The 21401-nt window shown below is 56.7% G+C and overlaps 2 protein-coding genes and 1 long non-coding RNA gene across 7 annotated transcripts in view; 2 read left to right on the forward strand and 1 right to left on the reverse strand.

Moving 5' to 3' along the window:
- Positions 1–5106: 5106 nt before the first annotated feature.
- ARRB2 (arrestin beta 2) lies at positions 5107–13919 on the forward strand. 5 transcript variants are annotated; one of them, XM_049637137.1, is made up of 16 exons: positions 5133–5213; positions 5691–5775; positions 7977–8007; positions 8675–8735; positions 8842–8886; positions 9072–9268; positions 9558–9617; positions 9976–10043; positions 10183–10318; positions 10515–10599; positions 10770–10842; positions 11117–11254; positions 12063–12146; positions 12246–12325; positions 12436–12490; positions 12783–13919. In XM_049637137.1, exons 2-16 carry the CDS (start codon positions 5732–5734, stop codon positions 12874–12876), a joined length of 1251 nt encoding a protein of 416 aa, XP_049493094.1. In that variant the 5' UTR covers positions 5133–5213; positions 5691–5731; the 3' UTR covers positions 12877–13919. The 5 variants fall into 5 exon arrangements, with proteins under 5 accessions (XP_049493095.1, XP_049493094.1, XP_049493096.1 ...); XM_049637138.1 differs by lacking the exon at positions 5691–5775 and having other exon boundaries at positions 5107–5213; XM_049637135.1 differs by lacking the exon at positions 5133–5213 and having other exon boundaries at positions 5222–5775.
- Positions 9563–20806, reverse strand: LOC125927088 (uncharacterized). Its single transcript, XR_007459230.1, has 2 exons — positions 20718–20806; positions 9563–10417 (listed from the first exon to the last, which is right to left on the reverse strand). It is a non-coding gene; the product is annotated as an uncharacterized LOC125927088 (long non-coding RNA).
- Positions 20807–21181: 375 nt separating this feature from the next.
- Positions 21182–21401, forward strand: part of MED11 (mediator complex subunit 11) — a 1780-nt gene continuing 1560 nt past the window's right edge. Inside the window, exon 1 of the mRNA XM_049637141.1 lies at positions 21182–21266. Coding sequence (XP_049493098.1) covers positions 21182–21266 — 85 coding nt within the window. The remainder of the gene's footprint in view (positions 21267–21401) is intronic.

The raw sequence follows: 21401 nt of genomic DNA on the forward strand, positions 1-21401 counted from the left end.
GCCCAGTACAACTACTTTTTTTTTATTTCTCCATCTCCGGTGCCACTGTGGTCCCAGTCACCATTCTCTCTCATCTGGCCTCTTACAATGGCCTCCTCATTGCTTCCCTCTTGGCCTTGTGTACTCCCTTTGCAAAGCAACCAAAGGGGTCTTTTCACATGTCAAGTCAGTTCTTGTCACTCCGGGCTTGAAGTCCTGCAGTGGCTCCCAAATCTGATGTGAATGAAACCCCATCTCTTCACCTGGGCCACTTGGAATCCGTGTGATCTGACCCATACCTACCTACTTCTCTGTCCTCAAAGTATACCACGAGTATCCCCAGTTTCCCTGGTTTTTTCTGATCCTTGAGCCAAACTAGCCTTCTTTCTATCCCCCAGCTAGCCCTCTGCCACCTCAGGACCTTTGCCCATGTTGCTGTTTCTGCCTAGAGAAATTTTTCTTTCATTCCCTGTGACTGATATCATCTTCCCATCCTCAAAGAGGGCTTCTTTTTAAGTAGTTCCTTTAAAGTAGTCCCTTATTATTTATAGCCCTGGGGTTTGATGTCTTATGAAGCTCTCCAACCCCCATCATCCTTTACCATGTCACCCTGCTTATCTTTTCTTAATAACTAACTCCTAACACTATCCAACATGTATTTCTTTTCTTATTGACAATCTCTTCTAGCTAAAAGACAAATCTCAGGAGAGGAGTCTTCTCCCCATCACCTAGAGCAGTGCCTGGCACATAAAAGGTGCTCAATATCTGTTGAGTGTAAATGAGAGTTGGATAAAAGAGAAAACCTACTTTTAATTTTGACGGGAACCGGCCAAATGCCCGCTAGAAAGGTTGCATTGACTTAACACCCTACCGACCATGTAAAATAGTGCCTTGTACATAATCCTAATTAATACCAGGTTTATTCGTTTGTAGGACCTCTTTGTAGATGTGGAGACTTATTCTTGATTGTGACATGTGTTGCAAGGTTGCAAGAGGCTTCTTCCAATTTGTCATTTTATTTATTTTACCCTCTTAGGCTCTTAGAAGTAAGGTGTTAACGGTACAGACCACAGGCCCTGGGCTAGACTGCTGGGTTCAATCACCAGCTTTGCCTCTTGCTAGTTGTGTGAGCCTGCAAGTTCCTTAACTGAGCCTCCATTTCTTCATTTCTTAATGTTTATTTTTTAGGGCAAGTGAGTGGGGGAGGGGCAGAGAGAGAGAATCCCAAGCTGGCCACACACTGTCAGCTGGGAGCCCAACCCCGGGCTGGAACTCACGAACCATGAGATCATGACCTGAGCCAAAATCAGGAGTCAGACCCTTAACCAACTGAGTCACCCAGGCGCCCCCTCCCCCTGGATAATTATAAGGATAATTATAAACCCTTAATGCATTGGGCTGCATTAAATGAACTGATATTTGTAAATGGCTTGGAACAATGTTTGGCATGTGGTTAAGTATTATAAAGTGCTAGCTGTTATTATTTACAGCCCTGGGGTCTGATGTGTTATGGGGCTTTTCCCAACCTCCGAGATTATAAAAATATTTTCCTATACTTTCTCCTTATACTTTTATAGTTCTATTCCATGCACTTAGATCTTTAACCCAACTGGAATTTATTTTGTGTAAGGTGTGAGATGGAGACAGAACTTTTTTCTCCCAAATGAATAGCCAACTGTCTCAACCCAATTTAGTGAATATGCCATTCTTTCCCGAATTGACTTGAAATGCTGCCCTGTGTGTCTGTATCTGGACATTCTATTCTGTTTCATTGCTTAGTATTACTGCGCCGATAACACAATTTTAATTATTGTGACATAATAAGTTACCTTAGCGGTAAGACAAATGCCTGCTCTATTCTTATTTTTTCAGAATTATCCTGGCTACACTTGCAAGTTGATTCTTCTGACTGTTTAGAATCAAGTTCCCCCAAAAAAGTCCCATTGTTATTTATTTAATTTATTTTTAGTTAATTTTATTTCTTAATTTTATTTATTTTTTAAATTTACATCCAAATTAGTCAGCATATAGTGCAACAATGATTTCAAGAGTAGATTCCCTGATGCCCCTCCCCCATTTAGCCCATTCCCCCTCCCACACCCTCCAGTAACCCTCTGTTTGTTCTCCATATTTATGAGTCTCTTATGTTTTGTTCCCCTCCCTGTTTTTATATTATTTTTGTTTCCCTTCCCTTATGTTCATCTGTTTTGTCTCTTAAAGTCCTCACATGAGTGCAGTCATATGATTTTTGTCTTTCTCTGACTAATTTCACTTAGCATAATACTCTCCAGTTCCAGCCATGTAGTTGCAAATGGCAAGATTTCCTTCTTTTTGATTGCTGAGTAATATTCCATAGATATACACACATATATATACACCACCTCTTCTTTATCAATTCATCCATCGATGGACATTTGGGCTCTTTCCATACTTTGGCTATTGTCGATAGGGCTGCTAGAAACATGGGGCTGCATGTGTCCCTTCGAAACAGCACGCCTGGATCCCGTGGATAGATGCCTAGTAGTGCAGTTGCTGGGTCGTAGGGTAGTTCTGCTTTTAGTTTTTTGAGGAGTCTCCATACTGTTTTCCAGAGTGGCTGCACCAGCTTGCATTCCCATTATTTATTTATTTTTAAAGTCTAATCAGGTGCAGTAGTGAGAAAGGGTTGGGGGGAGGGAGTCAAATGAGGAGTTCGATCAGACTGGGAACAATCGCTTGAGATAAGTCACGACCTTGGGACCAGCCTCCCACTGCTATTTTCATATGGTGTTAAATCTAAGGACAACTTGTAAAGAAATGACATCTTTATACTGATGGTTTTTCCCATCATTATAAAGTAAAATGGTGTATCTTTTTCATTCTTTCTAGTCTTCTTTAGTATCTTTCTGAAATTTTCTTTATATTAGTATCTCTTTTTTTTAATTTTTTTTAACATTTATTTATTTTTGAGACAGAGAGAGACAGAGCATGAACGGGGGAGGGGCAGAGAGAGAGGGAGACACAGAATCGGAAGCAGGCTCCAGGCTCTGAGCCGTCAGCCCAGAGCCCGACGCGGGGCTCGAACTCACGGACCGTGAGATCGTGACCTGAGCTGAAGTCGGCTGCTTAACCGACTGAGCCACCCAGGCGCCCCTATATTAGTATCTTTTAATGCAGTCGCGTTCGTGCCATAAGAGCACTACCCTTCAGTTCCAAAATCACTTTAGAGAGGTAGCAATATAGGTCTCATTACCTTCTGGTCATGACCCTTTGACAAAAGTGATTCGTGAGTCTAAATTTTTTTTTTAATTTTTTAAAATTTTTTTTTAATTTTTGAGACAGAGACAGAGCACGAGCAGGGGAGGAGCAGAGAGACAGGGAGACACAGAATCCGAAGCAGGCTCCAGGCTCTGAGCTGTCCGCACAGAGCCCGGTGCGGGACTCAAACTCACGGAGTGTGAGATCATGACCTGAGCCGAAGGCACCCTGTGATTTGTGAGTCTAAAAGAAGTGTCTGATCTACAGCTTGAAAGGTGTGAAAAGCGAGCTTAGAAGGTGGTGATGGAACTGAGAGCCTGTGTTTGAACCTTAGAGGTGATCTCGGAAACTGTGGTGTTGTGCATATTACTTTTTGTCACATCGAAAACGGAGGGGGGAGTGTGAAGTTAGTTCACCTGGCTGGGAAGGACAGGGGGAGAATGGGAAAAGAGATGGAAGGAAGAAGGAGAAATACACGAGCCCCTTAAGTCCAGAAATGTCAGGAATCTACCATCACACCCCCCCCGCCCCCCCCCCCACCCCTCAACTTCACCCCCAGCCCCCCCCCCCCCCCCCCCCCCCCCGTCTCTAGAAATGACCCTCGGCCCAGCCCCTCCTCCCTTTCACTCCATCATTCACCATCTCTTGACTAGTTTTAGTCTAGACAACCCTGCCCCGCTCTCTCCATCCTCCACCCTGCCCGGAATTATCCTCCTAAAGGAGAAGTCTCATCATGTCAGTCTTTCGCTTGAAAAAAACCACCACTGGATCCATGTGTCCTCCCCCACCCCGCCTCCTCCAGGGAGGACCTCAGTCTCGTTCCTTCACCGGCTCTGCAGAATCCTTCACACTCTGTTCCAGTCGCTCTCCTCCTATCGACCCCCACAAACACTTCAGAACAGGACGTGCCTTGCCTTTCCCTGGGGGAGCACCCTTTCTGCCCACCCGTCAGAAAGATTGTCCTCAAATGTCTCCTCCTTCGGACAGCATACAGTCCCCTCCGTCCCTGCCCCAGTCAAGCGCTGGCAGGCGCTGTGTCTTCTGAGTCATACCTCTTTTCTCGTATTCTTGGGATCATGATGCCTGTTTATGGGTCTCCCGAACTGTACTAGGGAAGCGGGGGCCATGTTAACTCGTGTCTGTGTCCCCATCGCCCAGCACGGTGACTAGCACATTACAGGCACGGATGGACGCACGGATGCTCGCTGCAAAGACTGCAGATGGAAAGGCCTGGGTGGTCAGAGAAATTAGGCAAAGGAACCCCGCGAAGACCAAAGACGGACACCAGAGGGCGCTGACACACCACGACCGAGAGGCGGGAGGGCGGGCCAAGGCTGCGAGCACGCGCGAGCGGCGCGCGCTGAAGCGAGCATCACGCAACTGGAACCGCTCACCCACGTGTGCGTCCCCGAGCCCTCCTTCCCAGACTGTGCCGGCGCCCGCTCCTCCGCCCCCGCCGCCTCCCTCGCCTCCGCCGCCGCCGAGAAAGCAAACAAAGGGGAGGGGACCCCCGCCGCGTCCTGGACGCGGGGAGCCAATCAGCGGGCTCTAAGCTCCCGGCAGGCGGGCGCCGTCGTTCCAGGGGGCCCAATCGTTCCCAAGCGGGTGCGGAGGGGCGGAGAGATGGGCGGGCAGAGCGGGGAGCAGGGACCGCGCGCGCGGGAGGGACCCCCGCCCCTTCCTACCGCTCGGGACGGCGGGAGGGGCTGCGGAGGGGCGGGCGCGGGGGCGGAGCCAATCAGCGCGCGGGTCTGAGCGGAGTGGGCGGGCGGCGGCGCGGCGCTCGCGAGCCGGGCTGACGCATCTGGCCGCGGTTCCCCGGACCCGGAGGGGGGCCGGAGGGGCGGGGGGGGGGGGGGGGGAAGGAGAAAGAGCCGCGCGTGCGCAGTGGCGCGGGGAGGAGCGGGGACCTGGCAGCAGGGCTGCGAGGCTGCGAGCGAGCCGCGGACCGGGCAGGCGGCGGGCGCGCGCACCATGGGGGAGAAACCGGGCACCAGGTAAGGGAGGTGGGGCCACGCGGCGGGACGTGGGCGGCGGCTCGGAGCTGGTGCCGGGACGGTCCCCAGACAAGGACACCCGGGAGAGAATCCGGGGGCCGGACGCCTGGGTCCCTAGGGGGCAGCCATCCGGGGCCGCACGCCCAGGTCCTCGAGGATAACGAGGGGGACGCATGCCGGGCCCCTGTGCAGAAAGCGAGGGCTGAAGGGGACCAGGAAACCGGCGCCTGGGTTCTCGCAGGGATGTGGGGGCCGAGCGACTGGGCTCTCCGGTGCGGGCTGCGATGCAGGGGCGGAGGAAGGAGCAGGTGGCCAGCCCAGAGGGGTCGGGTATGGGAAGGCTGGATGCCGGGAGGGGATCCCCCCTCCCCAGACTCGTCCCGAGCTGCTGGAAAGCCTCCTGTCCAATGCCCCACGGGCAGTCGGGCTGTCCCAAGGGCCAGGTGGCTCTGCTTCCAAACTTCTGCCTTACCCCAGGTTGCCAGGAGCAACAGCTTCATCTTGGGGGAGCGGAGTGCATGACGACCCTCCCCGCTTCTGGGCCTCACTCCTCTTCCCGGAGGTGAGGGAAGCCAGTATCTGCCCTGGGCACGCCATCCACTCCCCGGATGTTTTCTGTGCAATCGAGGCTCCTTCCTTCCACTGATACCCCGAGTTCTCTTTTTTGGTCTCTAGCAAAATCCACTTCCTGTTGTGGCCCAGCACCCCCAAGGGGGCAGTGGGTGAATGCCTGAGTCCCTGGGGAGCAGGAGGAAAAGAGGAGAAGATTGGGGCTGTGTGCCTCTGTCCAGAAGGGATCGGGAACAGGGCCCTGGTACCGGGCTGTCACTTGTTCCGCCAAAGATGATCATAGGAGCCCCGCCGCTCCCCAGCCACAGAGTAGGAGAACCCAGGCTTCTGAGCAGCAAGTCGAGCAGTAGTGGAGAGAGATGACCAGAGGGAGGCCTGATGTCCCGGATCAGGGCTCAAACACCCCCCGGAGAAAGGGGAAGTCACTGACTTGAGGGAGGCCCCCAATTTCCGTTATGTGGTTCAGGGAGGGGAATGGATGGACCAGAGGGGGGACTGCTGACTTGGCACAATTCCCGCCACCCCCATCCAGTTCTGGGCCACAGGAAATGGAGAGAACATCTGCTTCTGCGGGCCCCCTCCGGTCACCCCCATGATCTGCCTCCTTGGCCAGCCTCAGTGTGCACGTGCTGTGCCTCCCTAGCCCGGGCTCCAAAGGGCAGGTGCCCAGCAGCCGCTCCGGGGCAATTACCTCAAACCACAGCCCGGTGGCTTTCCTCCTAATAGGGAGAAACACCGGGACAAGGAGGAAAACTAGAAGCAAAGGGGAGGGAGAGCTGGATACCACGGCAGTCAGCCCCCAGGTTGGGTCAAGAGGTGGTGCTTTATTCTAGCTGCCACCGTATCAGCGCTTACTCTCCCTAATTGCATGGGGATACCCAGGGACTTCCATACCCTTTGCCTTATGGCCTTTGGATATCTTGACCTTCTGGGAAGAAGGGGGAAGTGAAGTTGTAAGAGCAAAACTAGGTGGGGAGAAGGCAGGGTTGGAGGAAGGATGGGCAGGTTGGCAGGACATCCGAGGACCCTTCCAGGGATCGCGGCTGAGCGGATTGGGATAAGTGATGTCAGGCCCGCAAGTGGCCAGAGCACAGGGGTCTCTGGACACCTACCTACCCTCTCAGCAACGGGTAGAGTCCGGGCTTCGAGCGTTTCAGCTCTGGGAAGCGAGAATCCCCCTCAACTCAAGGAACTTAAGCCCAACTGCAGAGACAGGAGAGTGTAACGGCTTACTGACAAAGAGCATGGGCTCAGAGCCAGACTGCCTCTGATTCATCTGAATCCCACCATTTACTTGCTCTGGGGCCTTAGGCAAAATCCTTCCCCTCTCCTGTGCCCTCGTTTTCCTCACCTGTGAAATAGAACTATTAGGCCGTCCATCGTTGGGTTGCTAAGACTATTAAATGAGATAACACATGCCCCCGCTAAATGTCAGCCCGCACCATCATCTATCTTCATGGTCCGGCGGGCATTGTGCTGGGGATGCCCGACTGGATGAGGTCTGTGACGTCCACGGTCTACCTAGTGACACACGGTCCACGGCTAACTGCCCGGACACGCTATCACAAGTTTTACCACCAGTGAAACATCAAGTGTGACGGGAACCCCCTGAAAAAAGGGGGGTAACGGGAGTCCGGGCTGGCTCTGCCTTCTGGAGGAGGTGATATCTGGGCTCGGCCTTCAAAGACAAGTGAGCTTTGAGGCTGCTGAGATCAGGGATGGGGAACCCTTGGAGGTTAACAGAGTAGGGCCGCGCTTAAGTAGAGCCTCCAGGTAGAAACCATTTCAGGAGCGAAAGCCAGGGCCACTGCCCTCCAGGTACTCTGGCTGTCTTCGGAGCCCAGAGAAGACAGGTGGAGGGTTCGGTCTTAGACCGACACAACTACCGCCTGCCTATTCGGGTCCCTCCGGGGGATGTCCTCTGGGAAGAGTCTGGGTGGTTTCTGGGCAACCAGTGACTACTGACTGCCACAGGAGGGGACCTAGAGTGAGAGTGCACGGAGGAGGGGGGCCCGGGAACATTAAGGACCTATGGCCGCCCTTCTGGTGAGAAGTGGGAGGGGTAGGGCTGGCAAAGCCCGGAAGCCTCCGGGCTGAATCCTGGGGGCGGGCGAACCCTGCTTCTCAGGCCGGCTCGGGAGGTCCCTGCCGAGTCTGACGGAGGCAGTGGGGCTTCCCTTTCTGTTTTGTTAGGGTCTTCAAGAAGTCGAGCCCTAACTGCAAGGTGAGTCGGTTTGCCATGCTGCTTCTCCTCCCAGCCCTCTGTGGGCCCGAGCAAGGCCCGGCCCGCGCCTAGATGATCCCCAACCTCTAGCCCCCACTTCCTGTGACAGCTGAGAGCCCACTTCCTTCCCTCCTGAAGCCCCTTGCCGCCGCAAAGGCTGCTCGCCCCTGCACTCAGCCATGGGCTGGGTGGGGACCGGCCTGAGGCCAGATGAAGGGGGAGGAGCCCCAAGCCCCAGCTGTGACCCTCTTAGGAGCCGAGCTCAGGGTGCCTGGGGTGGGAACAGTTGGCACCCCCCAGGCTATGACCTGTGTATCCCAGAGGAGTGACACCACAGCCTGCTTTCTAACTGGCTGCCTGGGGCAAGTCCTCCCCAAGCCCCACCATCCCACCCCACATACACACACACACACACACACACACACACACACACACACGCATGCACACACACACACACACACACACACTTGCTTGACTTGTGGGGCAGAGGTGTGACAAAAGCCTCAAGGTTGGGTAGTCTGGGAAACCCCACTGTTGTCCCCTGCTCTGAAGGAAACCCGGGGGGACACCCCAGCCTGGGGAGGCCACGGGCAGGACGGCCCCTCCAGGGTTCTGCTGCCCTGTACCCACCTGCCCTGTCTTCCCTGTGTCCCTTCTGCATCCTCAGCTCACCGTGTACTTGGGCAAGCGGGACTTTGTAGACCACCTGGACAGAGTGGACCCTGTAGGTAAGTGTGCCCACATCCCCCAAGAGGGGAAGAAGTCCCCGGGGCCGAGGGATGGAGGAGAGGCCCTGACAGGAAATGAGCTCATGCAGCGGCGTCCCTTTCCCAGATGGCGTGGTGCTCGTGGACCCTGACTACTTGAAGGACCGCAAAGGTACCGGCCGAGGGGAGGTCGGGGCGGCAGAGGAGGACGGGGCCCCAGAAAGAGGCCGGAGAAGGCAGTGGGAGTGGGATTCGGGCAGGTTTCGCGCTGCCCAGGAAGGAGCCGCTGCGGCTAGGTGCTGGGGGGCTGGGGAAGGGGGGGGGTCCTGACCGCTCCGCCCGGCCCTCCCTCGCCAGTGTTCGTGACCCTCACCTGCGCCTTCCGCTATGGCCGCGAGGACCTGGACGTGCTGGGCCTGTCCTTCCGCAAAGACCTGTTCGTCGCCACCTACCAGGCCTTCCCCCCCATGCCCAACCCGCCCCGGCCCCCCACCCGCCTTCAGGACCGGCTGCTGAGGAAGCTGGGCCAGCACGCCCACCCCTTTTTTTTCACAGTGAGGACGCCCCTCACCCTCTGCAGGGCAAGGGGTCTGGGACTGAGGTGGGGGGAGGGGGTGGCCAGGCGCCTGTCAGGTGCAGATCTGGAAGAAGGGTGGGAGGGGGAGCAGACCCACCTCCCTCCCTCTGCCTGCCTTCAGGAAGCCCTTGTCTCTGTCTCCTCCCAGGGGCCCCTTCCTTCTTACCTTCTCACCCCCCGGCCTCCTCCAGCCTCTGAGCTGAGACTGGGAGAGAGATTTGGGGGCTCTCTGGGAGAACTGAAGCCTCCCCTTTCCTCTGCCGCAGATCCCCCAGAACCTGCCCTGCTCCGTCACGCTGCAGCCGGGCCCAGAGGACACGGGGAAGGTGCGGCAGGAAGGGCTCTGAGGGCTCCCGGGGCAGACCAGGGCCCAGTAGGAGCCCGGGGCACACCCGAGAGGGGGGCTGTCAGGGAGGAGCGGGGTGGGAACCGTCCCCAGTGGAAATACGGTGTGTGGGGGAGGGTCACCGCTCGCGTGTGACTCGGGAGCCGCACGCCCACGGGGAGTACGGGGGCTCACTCGGCCAGGTACTGGGCTTTTAGCAGAGGCGGGGGGACGGAGCCCCAGGCCCCACACTCCTCAGACTGTGATGAGGCAAGAGTCCCTGATGAAGACGAGGGAAGGAAGGGCGTGGTGGCAGAGGGGACCTTGTGTAAGACGTGACCTTTTCTCCTCCTCCTGAGGCCTGTGGAGTAGACTTTGAGATTCGAGCCTTCTGTGCCAAATCGCTAGAAGAGAAAAGCCACAAAAGGTGAGGGAACCGAGCCCCTGTATGGTTTGATCGCGTCCTCCCCTCTCCCAGGAGCCCCAGGCCCGTGGGGGGGGGGGGCGGGGGGGGCGGTCTGGGTGTCTGAGGCCCGGCCCCTCCCACCCCTCCTCCCCACCCCCAGGAACTCTGTGCGGCTGGTGATCCGAAAGGTGCAATTTGCCCCAGAGAAACCCGGCCCCCAGCCCTCAGCAGAAACCACACGCCACTTCCTCATGTCTGACCGGTCCCTGCACCTCGAGGCTTCCCTGGACAAGGAGGTGGGGTGCAGGAGGGTGACGCAGGTGCTACAGTGCAGAGGGATCCCCGGGGGAGGGCTGGAGCCGCTTGTCCGGGCAGCACGTCCACCGGGCTTGGGCCTGGGTTTAGAGGAAGAGGGAGCCACGTGTCTGCGTGGGGGGAGGGGGGCACGCTAACAACAGGGACCCGCAAAAATCGACCGCATCCCCTCAAAAGCTGTACTACCACGGGGAGCCCCTGAACGTCAACGTCCACGTCACCAACAACTCCACCAAGACCATCAAGAAGATCAAAGTCTCTGGTAGGAGGTGGGGGATTGAAGGGGGTCTCGGGGGAGCGATTTTCAGCCCCAGGACATACCCTGACGTGAGAGGCCCAGCCGGGGGGCGGCGGGGGGCCGGCCGGTGGTCCGAGTGCGGCGGGCGGCAGTCTGCGCCCCCTGCTCAGCCGCTGACCCCCCACACCCCACAGTGAGACAGTATGCCGACATCTGCCTCTTCAGCACCGCCCAGTACAAGTGTCCTGTGGCTCAGATCGAACAAGAGTGAGTATCAGAATGGCCTCGGGCCCCGCCTCAGAGCAGAACAGCAGGCCCCGGAGGGTGTGAGGTGGGGATGGCATTGTCCCCAACTGTCTCCACCTACGGGGGCCTTCCCTCCGCAGGCTGGTGGCTCTGAGCCGTTCGTTTCCTTGGGCGGGTTGAGCTGTGCCCAAAGGGAGAAGGGCTGGCGTGGGGTCGAAGCCCCCGGGGGTGGGAGCGACCTCGTCACCTGGCCCGGCCCCTCCTGGAGCCTCGTCCTCTCGCCCCCACTCCCCAGTGACCAGGTGTCGCCCAGCTCCACGTTCTGCAAGGTATACACCATCACCCCGCTGCTCAGCGACAACCGGGAGAAGCGGGGTCTTGCCCTGGACGGGAAGCTCAAACACGAGGACACCAACCTGGCTTCCAGCACCATGTGAGGGGGGCGGGGTGGGGGCAGGGGTTTGTCCTGCAGACCAGGAGCCACCGGCGCGGTCAGTGCCGGCTGCGCCTCGGGCTCTGTCCTGGGAGCCAGGGCTGTGTCCGGGCACAGGACAGACCGGAGATGCTAGGCAGGGCGGGCGGGCAGATCGGAGACCGGCGTTGAGAAAAAGCAAGGCAGAGAAGACAGACATAAGGCAGGGGTGTGGGCAGGGGGGGTGTTAACTTTAAGCAGGGTGGCTGGGGAAGCCATAACCCTGATGTGAATTCGGTAAGGACCCAGAGGCATAGGAGACGTGCCTACGCAAGGAAGGGGTGTTCCGGGCAGAGGGAGCGGCAGGCCCACTCCAAGGTGGCCCGGGCCCGGTCTGTGGGAGGAAGCGAGAGGGAGGGGCTGTGGCACCTCTGGGCGGGGGCAGCCCCCAACGGCCACAGCTTCGCAGAGTCAGGGCTGGGTCTGTCCCCCCCCCCCCCCCCCGCGCTGGCGCCCGTGTGCGAGGGCACACTGCATGAGCACACACAGCGGGCCAGAGGCCAGCGTGGTGACAGCGAACCACAGGACAGGGGTCGGGGTGGGGTCAGGGTAACAGAACTAGACAGCGCGGACTGTCAGGTCACAAGGACTTCAGCTTTTGCTGCGAACGATGAGAAGCCACCAGAGGGTTCTGTGCAGAGGGGTGCCCGGCCGTGAGGACAGCACAGCCCTGGCGGCTAGCGCCCGGACACTGATGGGAGCCCGCGGGGGAGACCTCGGGGCGCAGGGGTGCGGGGGGCCGTGGTCTAGCTCCTCCCCCTGATTGCAGCGTGAAGGAGGGCGCCAACAAGGAGGTGCTGGGAATCCTGGTGTCCTACAGGGTCAAGGTGAAGCTGGTGGTGGCTCGTGGCGGGTGAGTGTGGCGGGGCAGCGCGGGGTCGCACTGTTTCCCGGGCGTGGCCGTGCTGGCCCCTCATGCTGTGTCTCCCCCCCGCCCCCCGCCACAACCCAGGGATGTCTCTGTGGAGCTGCCTTTTGTCCTCATGCACCCCAAGCCCCACGATCACATCACCCTCCCCAGGCCCCAGACAGGTGAGTATGCCACCCACCCCGAGCCCCCAAAGGGACGGCCTGAAGCCAGGCCGGTGGAGAAAAGCTGGCCCTTCCAGCACCCACCCGCCCGCCCCCTCTCCTCACCTCAGCTGCTCCTGAGACAGACGCCCCCGTGGACACCAACCTCATTGAATTCGACACCAAGTAAGAGACCCTCCCCTGCCTTCCTAGTCTGAGCCCTTTGGACAGGGACTCCGGGACTCCCAGACCTGCCCTCTCCCCACGGTCCCCTGTGGGGGCGGGCGAGGGCTGAAACATCACCTCCCCGGGGCCTAGCCTTCCGTGGGAGGCTGCCTGCCACCGTCCCTTCTTTGTCCCTTCTCGCCCACACGCCCAGTCCTGTTGCTGCTGGGGCCCCCCTGTCTCTGGGAGGGCGGCGGGGGCACCGAGAAGAGGGTCTCGAGCCCTCACCTCACCCCTGCTTCCCACCGTCAAGCTACGCCACAGACGACGACATCGTGTTCGAGGACTTCGCCCGCCTGCGGCTGAAGGGGATGAAGGACGAGGATTACGAGGACCAGTTCTGCTAGAGGGGGTGGAGGGGGCGGGGCCGGAGGGGGAGGGTCCCAGCCCGGCCGCCCTCCCTGCGCTCAGCACCAAGTCCTTGGCGGACCCCTCCGTCCTCCCTCGCCTGTGGCTCCCGGACACGCACTGGACCCTTCTCTTGTTGACCGTGGGCATTACTTGTTTGACCCCAGCTGTGCCTCCACAGCCCCCCCAGCGGGTGGCTCAAACCTGCATCTTCTGGAGGGGGTCCTGGAAAGGGGGATGACAGTAGGGAGAAGGGGAGAGAGCTCCCACATCCGACATCCTCCCTCCCCCCCCCCCCCCCCCACACACACACTCTGCCTCCTTCTCCTTCACGAGGAGACCCTGGGGTGGGGGGCAAGGCCACTTCTTTGTTTCTGAGCATAAAGAAGAAAATAAACGTTTTAATAGGCGCGAGTGTATGTGCTTTCTGTGCAGCTGGTGAGGACACACAGGTGCTCGTCTGTGACTTGTGCTCGTGGCCGAGCACCCAGCCAGCCTCTCCTGTGTCCCGGCACAGTGCCGGGCACAAGGCTTGTCAACAAACGTCCCATCGAATGGGCTGTGACTGTGTTCCAAGGGCAACACAGAAACTGACTCGGTCAGTCCAGACTCACAGGTACCGTTTGGTAAAGCCACGAAATACACTTAGTCATTTGTAGGGGAAATAGAAACTCACTTCCTGGGACGCCTGGGTGGCTCAGTCGGTCGAGCGTGACTCTTGATTTCAGCTCAGGTCATGATCACAGGGTCGTGGGGTCGAGCCCCATGTTGGGCTTGGAGCCTGCTTAAGATTCTCTCCCTCTGCCCCTCTTCCCTGCTCACTTGCTCTCTCTAAAATGAAATAAAATTTGGGGCGCCTGGGTGGCTCAGTCAGTTTAGCATCCGATTTCAGCTCAGGTCGGGATCTCACAGCTCATGGGTTCGAGCCCTGCATTGGGCTCTGTGCTGACAGCTCAGAGCCTGGAGCCTGCTTTGGATTCTGGGTCTCCCTCTCTCTGCCCTTCCCCCACTCATGCGCTCTCTCTCCGTCTCTCTCTCTCTCTCAAATAAACATTTAAAAAATTTTAGTGAAATAAAATTAAAAAAAAAAAAAAACCTCACTTCCCTGTAGACCAGCCACCCTTGGGAGTTGGGCGGACAGACGCTTCCCTATCGCCGCTGACACATGTGACCGTGCAGTGACCTGCTGTGACAGTGTGTCCATCTCCACTGCTGTGTGACTGCTCACCCACTCTGTTCCTGGGGCTTGGTGGGAGCCCCCCCGCCCTGGCCTCACCGGACATCCCGCGGGGCCTGCCTGGCCACCCTCATTCTAACCCAGAAGCCAAGGTTTGGGCGGCCGGCGGGGGTCACCACTGTGGGCAGGTCCCAGAGGCAGCCCCCTGGTGCTCATCAGGCACTCCCTGAGGCTTGGCCACTGTCCCAGGCTGGGCGGCGGGGACTGAGCGCCACCCCACTGGCGTGCCTCACCTCCGTCACCCACTCTGTCGCCCACCCGTCCTCCCCTTTTTCTCTTAAGGCCCAATCATCCGTTCCATGAACGAGATCTTGGCGTTAAGTCCCTATTAGGTGCCGGGCCTAGGAGAGGGGCGTGGCAGGGACCAAAGCAAACACGAAACCACTCCCTAGTTATTTGATGACAGCATGTGTGCTACCAAGGAGCAGCACAGGAGCCACGAGAACGCGCGACAGGGAGTTCTGACCCAGGCTGGGGTCTGGGGAAGACTCCCCGGAGGAAGTGACCTTTGAGCAGGGAACCCGCGGGAGAAGAGGGGCCGGAGCATCCCGGGCACCGAGTGAGAGCGCGGGGACAGGGCACGTTCCAGGCACTAAAAGAGGCCAGAGGGACTGAGGGACAGAGATGGCCAAGGGCAGAGTAGTTCCAGATGGGGCTGGGGGGCCGGCGGGGCAGCTCACACAGGCCTCTAGCCTACGGCTCACCGCCTCACGTCAGACCACCGTTTACCCACAGGTCTGAGTCCTGTCAAAACGCCAGTGACCTCGTGCGCCCCTCTGCAGAGGCCGCCGCCCCGCCCACCCTGGCCTTTTGTCACAGAGGAGGAATGCTGGCAACCCACGGACCTCTCGATCTTCTCAGGGGGATCGGGCCCTCTGGGAGGCACAATGAAAACGTGCCCCAGCCTCTCCCTTCCCAGACTCTGGTTCGGCAGGTCCCAGGAGGAACCCACCAGTGTGGATTTGGGGAACTGACACACGATTTGAGAAACAGTGTCTTTTTTTTTTTAAGCTTTTTATGTTTTTTAATGTTTTTAAAAAGGAAAAAGGGGCACATGATTTAAACAAACAAACATCAGAACCGTATGCGACGCTAAACAGTGAAGAGAAGGCTCCCTCCCGTCCTGATCCCCAGCCAACCCCTTCCTCGTTCCCAGAGGAATCACTATCGCCCATTCCTTGGTTATTCTTCCGAAGATGCTGTTCAGACTCAGTCACACCTGTCTGAGTGAAATACATATTTTGCACTGTTTTGAACGGACGGCAGCATACCGTGAGCCCTTTTCTACACCTGCCTTTTTCCCTGGTGGTGAGGCGGGGAGAGCATTCCTTTCTGCAGCGATACATATAGATCTCCCTCATTCTTTTTTTTTTTTTTAATGTTTATTTGTTTTCAAGACACAGAGGGAGACAGAGCACGAGTGGGGGAGGGGCAGAGAGAGAGGGAGACACAGAATCCGAAGCAGGCTCCAGGCTCCGAGCTGTCGGCACAGAGCCCGACGGAGGGGTTCGAACCCACAGAGTGCGAGATCATGACCCGAGCCGAAGTCAGACGCTCAACCGACTGAGCCACCCAGGCGGCCCAGGACAACTTCTTAAAAGCAGACTTGCTGGGTCAAAGAAGGTGAGCGTCTTTTGGATTCTACCAACCAAGCAGGTGAGAGACATGGTATCATCTGAGTTTTAATTTGCATTTGTTTGATGATGAGTGAGGATAAAACCCAATTTATTGGGGCACTTCATTTTTAATGTACCCTCAGGGCTCTTCTATACTAAAAAAATAGAGCCTTGGTCATATATCTTGTGAATATTTTTCCCGATTTGTCATTATCTTTTGAATTTGTTTCTAGGGTTTGTTTGTTGTTGTTGTTGTTGTTGTTGTTGTTTTTGGCGGGGGGGATTTTTTTTTTTTTTTTACTATGGTAAAATTCATATAACATAAAATTAACCATTGTAAAGTATACAGTTCGGTGGCATTTAGTGCACTCACAATGTTGTGGAGTCATTCAAAGTATTTTGCTTCTGATATTTTATTTTTATTTGAGTGAGAGAGAGAGAGCGAGCAAGCAGGGGAGAGGGGCAGAGGCAGAGAGAATCCACACTCAGCGCGGAGCCCGACACGGGGCTCAATCCCAGGCCCCTGGGATCGTGACCTGAGCCCAGATCAAGAGCCGGATGCTCAACCAACTGAGCCACCCAGGTACCCCTGCTTCTGACATTTTTAATAATTCACTTCTTAATGGCTTCTTGGGTTTTTTTGTCGCAAAGCTCTTGGCCCTTCTGCTCCCTTGCAATTGGAGCTTTTCTTTCCAGATTGAACTTGGAGCCCACGATACCAACCGGATCTCATCAGCACCCTCAACCTCTTTCAAACACCTGCTCTCAACACCCGCCGCCACCCAGCCCCCGGCTCTGTCCACCCACCACCCTGAGCGCCCCGCTCCAACACAGGGCCAGGGAGCGCTGCCAGAGAAAAATCACACAACCACACGCATTCATTCATTCACTCATTCATTCAACAGACGCTTTTTAACACATGCTACGTACCAACACTGCGGGGCACTGGGTACACATTTGGGGCCACTGCCAGTTTATGGTCTCTCACCTCGGCCGGGCCCTCAATTCCTGATGACCCTTCACCCCTCTCCGTGTTCCTGGTCACCTCCCTCTCGGGCTCGAGTCCCACTCACTACATTCCAAACCTTCCTCACGCTCATAGCGAACAACCTTCGGTTGTTCACGGAGATGAGGCTAACAGGAACGAATGATTTCAATTTCCCGCCTCCTCCCCACGAACACGGACATCGATCCCGATTCTCTGTACAGCCGAGGTCAAGCTGCCTTCTCCCGTCCAAAGCTCACCCCTCCCCCTGTGCTCAGATCTCTCCCCTCCCAAGTCGTCTGAGACCCTGATTCATCAAACCACGCCCCCCCCCCCAACTTCAACCGCTGCCCCTCTTTACTGGTTCTTCCTCCAAGGTCCGTAAACCCTCGCAAGTCGCTTCTATTCAAGGGAGGAAGGACACCGGAGAAAAGACACTCTTCCACACGAAGCAAATCCCTAGTCATTTCCTCCTTACCATCTCACTTTTACTGCGCTGTTATGTGCCAAGTTATATGTGCACACAGCTTAGGAAGTCGGGTGCAACAAGGCCTATACCCCTTCCCTCTCCGGCTCCTTTCTCCTCACGGGCAACCGCTTGCACCCCCTTCGGATGTTTCTTTCGGTATTCACCTCCAGATCTCCAAACAATGTGCTTCCGTTGCTACTTCTTGATTTGTAAGCATCCCCTACCGGCGTCCCAGCACACGAGGTGAAGACTGAGCTCCTGTCTGCCCCCCCCCCCCCCCGCCAGGGAACCCTCGCCATCTTGCCCGGGCATCCCATACTCCGGGGGGGTGGTTGGGTCAATACTCAATATTTCCATTGTTATGCTCACACATCCGTCATCTACAGTTGTCACGCGCGGGATATCGATGATCTCTCTCTTCTTGTTTCCCCTGAATAACTATCATTTCAAGCATCTGCTTTTTCTCTGAATTCATCACTAAGGCTGCCCTGTACTCTCCCCCCAAAAGTCCATATATCCTCTCAGGACGTGCAAAACAAAACAGACGCTTGTCTCTTCCGCCTCCATGAAGACAGCCTTCCAGAAGCCTCCTTCACCTGCTCCGGGCTGAGCGGGCCATTCTCCATGCCCGTCACCCCGGACTTCCCCTCAGCTGGTGTTCCTGTTTGCGCCTCTCCAGTGTTGAAGGCCTTCCCCACGACCTGGATCCCGTGTCTTCCTCTTCCACGTCTTCTTCTAAATACCTCCTGAGAAAGGGAACTGGGTAGAGAACTTTGAGACCTTAAGGTCTTTATTCCATCTTCGTTCTGGCTGTTGTGAGGCCCACGACTCCCCTAACATGTTCGAGAACGGTAGCTGGCCACCTGGGGAAGGACTGGATTTCCTAGCATCCAGGAGCCGGGTGAGGCCATCTGACTGTCTTCTTCAGTGGAATGTGAGTAGAAACGATCCGGGCTACTTCCTAGTCAGACCTCGGAGCCAGGTGCACCCCCCTCCCCACTTCTCCTTGCCCCTCGCTGCCGGCTACGACCCAGGGACATCAGCAGCCCAGTTGTGACAGGGCAGATGGCGATGCCCCAGAGCAGCAGGGCTCCTCGGACGTCACTGTGCACACACATCCCCTGAGCACCTTCAAACACAGATACTGATTCTGAAGTTCTGTGGTTGGGGAGGGGCGGGGGGAGGGTGCCCGGGCGGCTCAGTCAGTTGAGTGTCCAACTCTTGGTTTTGACTCAAGTCGTGATTTCACGGTTTGTGGGTTCGAGCCCCGCCTCGGGCTCTGTGCTGGTGATGCAGAGCCTGCTTGGGATTCTCTCTCTCTCCCTGTCTCCCTCTCAAAATAAGTAAATAAACTTACCAAAAAAAAAAAAAAAATGGGGGGGGGGCGCCTGGGTGGCTCAGTCGGTTGAGCATCTCACTTTGGCTCAGGTGATGATCTCACGGTCCATGAGTTCAAGCCCCACGTCAGGCTCTGTGCTGACAGCTCGGAGCCTGGAGCCTGCTTCGGATTCTGTGCTCCCTCTCTCTCTGCCCCTCCCCTGCTCACACTGTCTCTCAAAACAAAACAAAACAAAACAAAACAAAACAAAACAAAACTCTGTGGTTGGGCCTGAGATCTGCATTCCTAACAACACCATCAGCACTGCTGGCCTGCAGACCACACTGTGGGATACACAGTGGCAGAGTTGCAGGGCTGGCCTTGATCTTCGGATGATCCGTGGAGTGTGCTGAACTACCCACGCCTGGACCGTTCTCTGGGGAAAAAGGAAGTTCTGTTTTGTTGTGTCATTGCATTCTTAGCCTCTATCCTAGCGCAGCTGGAGGACAGAATCCCAGATCAGAACAGCTCAGTACATAAACCTTCACTTATTTTCACTTTCCTTGTTTTGTTTTATTTTTTTTTAAGTTTTTTTTTTTTTTTTTTTACACTTGTCCATTTAAGTAATCTCTACACCCAACATGGGGCTCAAACTCTCTACCCAGAGATCAAGAGTCGTGCACTCTTCCAAATGAGCCAGGCAGGCGCCCCTGATCTTGTTTTTCAATACAACTGTGCCCTGGGCGCCTTCCAGAACCAAAGACCCTCTGTTTCCATCTTCAACAAAGAAACCTCCAGTAACGGGATGGGGCTGAGTAGCTGCAGAGATGTATGCAGTAAGGAAACGACGGGGCACGAGGTGGGGGTGGGGGTCCTAACTACCTCAAATAACCCGCTTCACTTTAGTATCACCTCTATCCCAGTTGTACATGATGATACCATTAATTTAAGAGTGAATCAAGTTGCAGGGCGCCTGGATGGCTCAGTCGGTAAAGCGTCTGACTTCTGCTCAGGTCATGACCTCGCGGTTCATGAGTTCCAGCCCCGTGTCAGGCCCTGTGCTGACAGCTCAGAGCCCACTTTGGATCCTCTGTCTCCCCCCCCGCCTTCGGCCCTCCCCCGCTCATGCTCGCTCTCTCTCTCTCTCTCCCTCTCAAAAAAATAAACATTGGGGTGCCTGGATGGCTCGGTCGGTTAAGTGTCCGACTTCTGCTCAAGTCATGATCTCAAGGTTCCTGTGCGTGGGGCTCTGCGCTGACATCTCAGAGCCTGGAGCCTGCTTCAGATTCTGTGTCTCCCTCTCTCTCTCTCTCTCTCTCTCTCTCTCTGCCCCTCCCCAACTCGCACTCTGTCTCTCTCTCAAAAACAAACAAACATTAAAAAATTTACTAAAAAGAGTGAATCAAGTTGCTTTAGGGTTTTCTTTACTGCCGGCTTAATTACCACTTCACTACTAAATCGGTTACCACTGATCCTCTGTTTTCCAGCTTCTATCTAAAGTTTTGCAATTAGTTCCCCTCTCTCTTTGACCCCTTAATACGATCCTCCTTGTTATTTCCTTAGGATTTTAAAAAGGAGTGGAGTTGAATGCCGGATCCCCGAGTTGATCTGAAAGTCTCCATTTGCTAACCCCGTGTGAACTAGCTTCATTCTCAACCTTCCATAGGCCGTCGAGGTGGATCTTTCCAAAAAAGGTAAACCTGGTCATAATCCACTTCTCGGAGATCCTTTAAGGGCTCTCAAGTGCTTTCAGAACAAAGTCCAAATTACTCAGCCTGCAAGCCGCCTTCTCCTGATCCGGCTCGCACTTCAGTCTGGCCGCTGACACACTCCACTCTCTGGGGCCGGGCCGAACGCCTTGCTGTACTCGGGCTGGGCCGGGCAGGCCCCTTCTCAGCACCATGCACCTGCCGCGCTGATCCCCTTTTCCATCCAACCTCCCGGTCACCGGGTTAATTAACCCCTAAGACCCGATTCTGGCAAGGCTGCATCCCCAAATCCTCGCTCTGTGCTCCCGAAGGTGCACCCTGAGCTTGCCTCTCGGCAAACATCGACCTCACTGTCACGTGGGGCTCCATCCCCTTCACCTCCGGACCCCCAGACCCCACCGCGTAATAGGGAAGCGGAAAGGGGGAAAGGCTGAGATTGCCAAGCCTGTGCTTCGGTGGGGCTGCAGCCCAGGAGGAAGCGCTAGGACGAACAACGCAACACTCACCAAGTCAGGCTCTGCCCCGGCCTCGCCGGACGCCGACGGAGCCCACGGCCGTCCAGTCCGGAGGGACACCCCAGAGCTGCCGCCATCGCCACCCGGCACCAGCAGACGCGCGATAAATTCTCATAGAAGAAATCAAATAGATACCCCAGGGCAGTGTCGCGAAAGCGGACAGGTCTGAATGACCTCAGTCCAAGGAATGAAATGTTTCACCACCGCCTCTTACCACAGGTGGTCGCGAGGTGGCGGCGGCGGCGCAGACCGGGGCGTGCGCACGGCGCCCTGGGAGTTGTAGTTCACCGGGTGACTACCCCCGCCCCAGCAAGGCGAGGCTGCGCTGAGCATCCTGGGAATTGTAGTCTCAGCTAGAGAGCGACCTGCGCAGGCGCAAGCTGACAGCCACTTCCGGGCTCGAGCGTCGAGTTTCGCCGAAGAAGAAAACCCCGCGGAGGAGTCCCGGAGTGACCATGGCGACCTACAGCCTGGCGAACGAGAGGCTGCGGGCCCTGGAAGACATCGAGCGGGAAATCGGCGCCATCCTCCAGAATGCAGGTTCGGGACGCGACGGCGGTACTTGCGCCGCCCGCCGCCAGGCAGTGGGGACGGGAGGGAGCCCGAGTGCTCGCGCTGCGGGGCGGGTCCCGGGGCGGGTCCCGGGGCGGGTCCCGGGGCGGGTCCCGGGGCGGG

Source organism: Panthera uncia, chromosome E1 (assembly GCF_023721935.1).
Source record: "Panthera uncia isolate 11264 chromosome E1, Puncia_PCG_1.0, whole genome shotgun sequence".
Classification (NCBI taxonomy): domain Eukaryota; kingdom Metazoa; phylum Chordata; class Mammalia; order Carnivora; family Felidae; genus Panthera; species Panthera uncia.

What these genes read in the sequence shown, in the direction of transcription:
- ARRB2 (XM_049637135.1), top strand. Translation starts at nt 5,498, where the DNA reads ATGCAGGGGCGGAGGAAGGAGCAGGTGGCCAGCCCAGAGGGGTCGGGT. An exon ending in GGACAGAGTGGACCCTGTAG is followed by an intron (nt 8,736 to 8,841) that starts GTAAGTGTGCCC and finishes TCCCTTTCCCAG; the next exon opens with ATGGCGTGGTGCTCGTGGAC. An exon ending in CCTCCCCAGGCCCCAGACAG is followed by an intron (nt 12,326 to 12,435) that starts GTGAGTATGCCA and finishes TCCTCACCTCAG; the next exon opens with CTGCTCCTGAGACAGACGCC.